The 3,937-nt window shown below is 50.8% G+C and overlaps 1 protein-coding gene across 1 annotated transcript in view; it reads right to left on the bottom strand.

The window, feature by feature from the left end:
* The window catches only part of COL5A3 (collagen type V alpha 3 chain), a 31,897-nt gene that overhangs the window by 2,453 nt on the left and 25,507 nt on the right, over positions 1-3,937 (bottom strand). Inside the window, exons 54-62 of the mRNA XM_069083183.1 lie at positions 3,248-3,301; positions 2,722-2,775; positions 2,365-2,472; positions 1,933-1,986; positions 1,564-1,617; positions 1,238-1,345; positions 889-942; positions 748-783; positions 465-539 (exon numbers count right to left, since the gene is read on the bottom strand). Coding sequence (XP_068939284.1) covers positions 465-539; positions 748-783; positions 889-942; positions 1,238-1,345; positions 1,564-1,617; positions 1,933-1,986; positions 2,365-2,472; positions 2,722-2,775; positions 3,248-3,301 — 597 coding nt within the window. The remainder of the gene's footprint in view (positions 1-464; positions 540-747; positions 784-888; positions 943-1,237; positions 1,346-1,563; positions 1,618-1,932; positions 1,987-2,364; positions 2,473-2,721; positions 2,776-3,247; positions 3,302-3,937) is intronic.

Here is a 3,937-nt window from a genome sequence, read left to right as displayed (position 1 = left end):
TGGAGGTAGAAACGGAGACAGGTGAAGAGACAGAGTTGGAGAGACAGAGACAAAAGGAGAGGAAGATTGAGAAACTCTAGAGAGACACAGAAGCGGAGACAGAGAAAGGAACAGGTAAAGAAATGGATTTAGGAAGAGACAGGGAAAGTGACAAATGGAAAAGAGATAGAAACGCAGATACAGAGACACACTGATAAAGACGGAGGAAAAGGGAGAGACAGAAACAAGGACAGTAAGGTGTGGAGGGTCACAGCACAGACTTGGAGGATGCATGGAACTTATGGATTCCTTTCTCTTCCTCCGATAGTCCTGGGTCAGGTGCCCCAGCTAAAAAGGGCCTAGGGGTGTGGTGGGGGGACACAGGGTGGGGACGGGGGCAGTAAGTTTAGCAAAATGGGAGGCTCCACTTCCATGTCCACGCCCCAGGTTCCCAACCTCAGGCCTGAGCCCTCATCCCTTCAAACTGCTTTGCATAGGTGACTCACCGGGGGTCCGGGGGGTCCTGGGGGTCCTGTGTCTCCCTGAGGTCCAACAGATCCCTGTGAAGAAGAGTGTCTTAAGGGGGGGACTAGGAGCTAGGAGGGGCTGCTCCAGTGATTGAATCCTCCCCCAACTTTCCCCTTCCCATTTGGGGGGAAAGGCTTCCTCTACATTGCTGGAGTCTCCTGTGGTCTCTGGCTGCATTGTAAGCATGGGCTGCTCTTTGAAATGAAGGGGCTTAGGATGAGCTGGAGTGCTAGTACTTACCGGTGACCCTTTGGATCCTTTCTGCCCCAAAGGACCCTGTGAGATAAAGGAAGAGAGATGAAGCATTGCTTCTAGCCAGACTTCATCTAAGGGGTCTCCCCAATTCCAAACACCCCCACACATACTTCTCCCCATACTCACCGCCAAGCCTGGGGACCCAGGAGGGCCCAGAGGGCCTATAGGTCCTTGGAGACCCTTATGGGAGAATGAGGACATCAGAGTTAATAATGGAGGTTCTATTCCCCTCCCCCACCCCACCCCACTATTCTCCACCAGAAAACAGTGGCCTTGCTCCCTGTTGGATTCTCCAGACACAACCTTCCCTGTACTCTACTAATCCTTAGGGACAGACCCCCCACATTCCATCCCCACCCCTCAGAACAGATCTCTTCCCAGCCACCGTAGATAAATACACTCTACCCTTTTCCCTCAAACCCAGGGATGGATTCTGCTCCCCGCCCCCAAATGCTGACTCCTTGGAGACACTCACAGGATCTCCTTTGGGGCCTCGGCTACCTTGTATTCCTGGGACCCCTTGGTCTCCCTTCTCACCAGGCTCTCCAGGGGGGCCGATTAGGCCAATTAGCCCAATATGACCCTAGAGAGAAGAGGGACAGAATGAGCCTCTGGTCCAGGAAGAGAAGGAAGCCTCAAGGTGAGGCTCTTGAGGGAAAAAGGAGACACTTTCACCCAGGCTTGAGTGACAGAGGGAAGTAGGTGTGGGGATGAATTGATACCTTCCCCTCCTAAGAGCTGAAGGGAAGGATTAGTGGAGGGGGTCACAGGGGACTGAAAAGGGGCCACAGGGGCTGTTACCTTCTCGCCCTTGAAGCCAGGATCCCCCTTTAGGCCAGGAAGGCCACTGGGTCCCTGGAGAGAGAAAGGTAGCATCAGTGCCACATGTCAACATCTATCTGGGCATAAGCATGCTTGTGCCTTGAGCCTTGAGAGTAAGGATGGGGTGGGGTAAGGGGGAAGTGGTTAATGTAGAGACCCCAGAGCAACCCAGGAAGGTGGGAGCTCAGACACCCCTTCCCAACACTTTTCTGGTCCCAAATCTCATCAGTGAGGATGGTCAGTAGGATGCTTGGTGTGTATGACCAATCAATATGGCTGGTCAGCAGAGGCTATGAGTGCCAATGGGACTAGATGGGATAGATTTCTAGGATGAGAACAGTGGCTTACCAGGGGCCCAGGTGGACCCATCTGTCCAGGAGGGCCAAGAAGGCCTGGCTCACCCTAAAGATCCAAAAATAGCACAAAGTTTGAGTGACTCCTTGGGTAGGGAGTGAGGAATGTGTGTATATGGGGCTGGTCTCTGCCCAACTTCCTAACGCAGAATCCTTCCCTTCCCCTTCCACTTTCCCCCACCCAACCACCCAGGGCCCACCTGGGAAGAAGGAAGAGCCCAGAACATCATCTTTGTTCAGTAAAGGAGGACCTAACCCCCTAATATAGGAACTTTTCTTAACCATCCAATATGAGTATCCAACTAGCCACTTCATCCCTAGGGCCCATACGAAAAAAAGAAAGGAGCCCATGCCATCCTTCCCTGCCAGTGGGGACTTCAGCCAAAGGTTCTTTTTGTCCACCCGCAGCCCCTTTCCCCAGACTTACCGAGGGGCCAGGAATCCCTGGGAGGCCCTCAGCCCCAAGCCGACCAGGAGGGCCCCTTGGACCCACTGGGCCTGTTCTGCCAGGAGGGCCATCAAGCCCAGGCTGACCCTGGGAGGAGAGTTCACAGGATCCATCAGTCAGTCAAACATTTATTAATTGTTACTATGTTCTAGACACTGGGCAAAGAAATGACCTCAGTCCCCTCTACCAGGGGACTTCTACCCTTTCACTGTAGGGGGCAGCCCCTCCAATCTAAGAGCCTAAAGGATGACTAGAATCAACGCATGATTCCAGGGCTTCAGGGTGTGAAGAAAGGACTTTAGGGGGAAAAACTGATTGAGGTTAGGAAGGACTTACCTTGGCCCCCTTTTCTCCTTCTTTGCCTTCATGACCCATACGGCCAACAGGCCCCTAAAGAAAAAAAAAGTGAGTGTGTGTGCGTGTGTGTGTGTGAATATGTTTGAGTATGTGTGTGTGAATGTGTGTGACTACTTTGAAATCTTTTTAAATTTTATTTTTCAATGAACAAGCATCAATTTTCCCTCCCTCCCACTCCCCTACCCCCAACTGAACAAACTGCAAAAGAAATCCCTCATAACAAGTATGCAAAGAATAGCAAAGCAAATTCCCACACGACCATGTACAAAATTGTACATCTCACTTTGCATCTTGAGTTCTCCTCTCTGGGGACGACTATTTGTTAGAGAGACTCTAGAGAAAATTTCTGCTCAAAGAAGGGTCGGACTGGGTGAACCCTGAGATTATCCAGCTATGGGAATCTTGGATTCTGAATGTGTGGATACTTGGCCCCATAGTGGAGTATGGGAGGTGGACTGGTACAGGGACAGGCTTAGTCCAAAGGCAATCACAGGGGATCACTTACCCTTTTCCCAGGAGGCCCTGGAGGGCCAGGCTCCCCAGAGGCACCAGGTGGGCCCTGCAGAGAGACCTTTGTAGTCAGGAGAGAGAGCCCACCCTATCCAGCTGCCTCCGCAACCACTTCCCTTTCTCCACACCCCAGGTCCATCAACCCCTGCCCAAAGCCTCTCTTTAGACATTTTCTCTGGCTGTTCCTCGCCTGGAATGCTCTCCCTCCTCTGCTCTGATTTTGGACCTTTAAGGCCCAATTAAAAGCCCACCTTCTACTGGAAACCTTCCTCAACACCCCTTAATTCCAGTGCCTTTCCTCCAGTATTTCCTATTTATCCTGTGAATAGCTCGCTTTGTATATATTTGTTTGCATGTTGTCTCTCCCTTTAAATTGTAAACTCCTTTAGGGCAGGGACTGTCTTTGCCTCTTTTTGCATTCCCAATGCTTAGCACAATGCTAGGCATACATATACACACACATTACATACACACATACCTATACATACACATGCAGCACATGCACACGTACATATACACATGCAATACATACATCGCACATCATACATACGTATGTACATGCATACATACATATACACACATATGACTGGAACCAAGGTCTACAAATCCAGGGCTCTTTTCACTATACTGTACTGTCACACACACACACACACACACACACACACACACACACACACACACACAC

The sequence above is a fragment of the Petaurus breviceps genome, unplaced genomic scaffold, assembly GCF_028583685.1.
Source record: "Petaurus breviceps papuanus isolate PSGF00001 unplaced genomic scaffold, PetGlider_PUasm1.0 172, whole genome shotgun sequence".
NCBI classification, from domain to species: domain Eukaryota; kingdom Metazoa; phylum Chordata; class Mammalia; order Diprotodontia; family Petauridae; genus Petaurus; species Petaurus breviceps.
The sequence above is the reverse complement of the archived record's forward strand: the minus strand, read 5'-3'. Positions and strand labels throughout refer to the sequence as shown.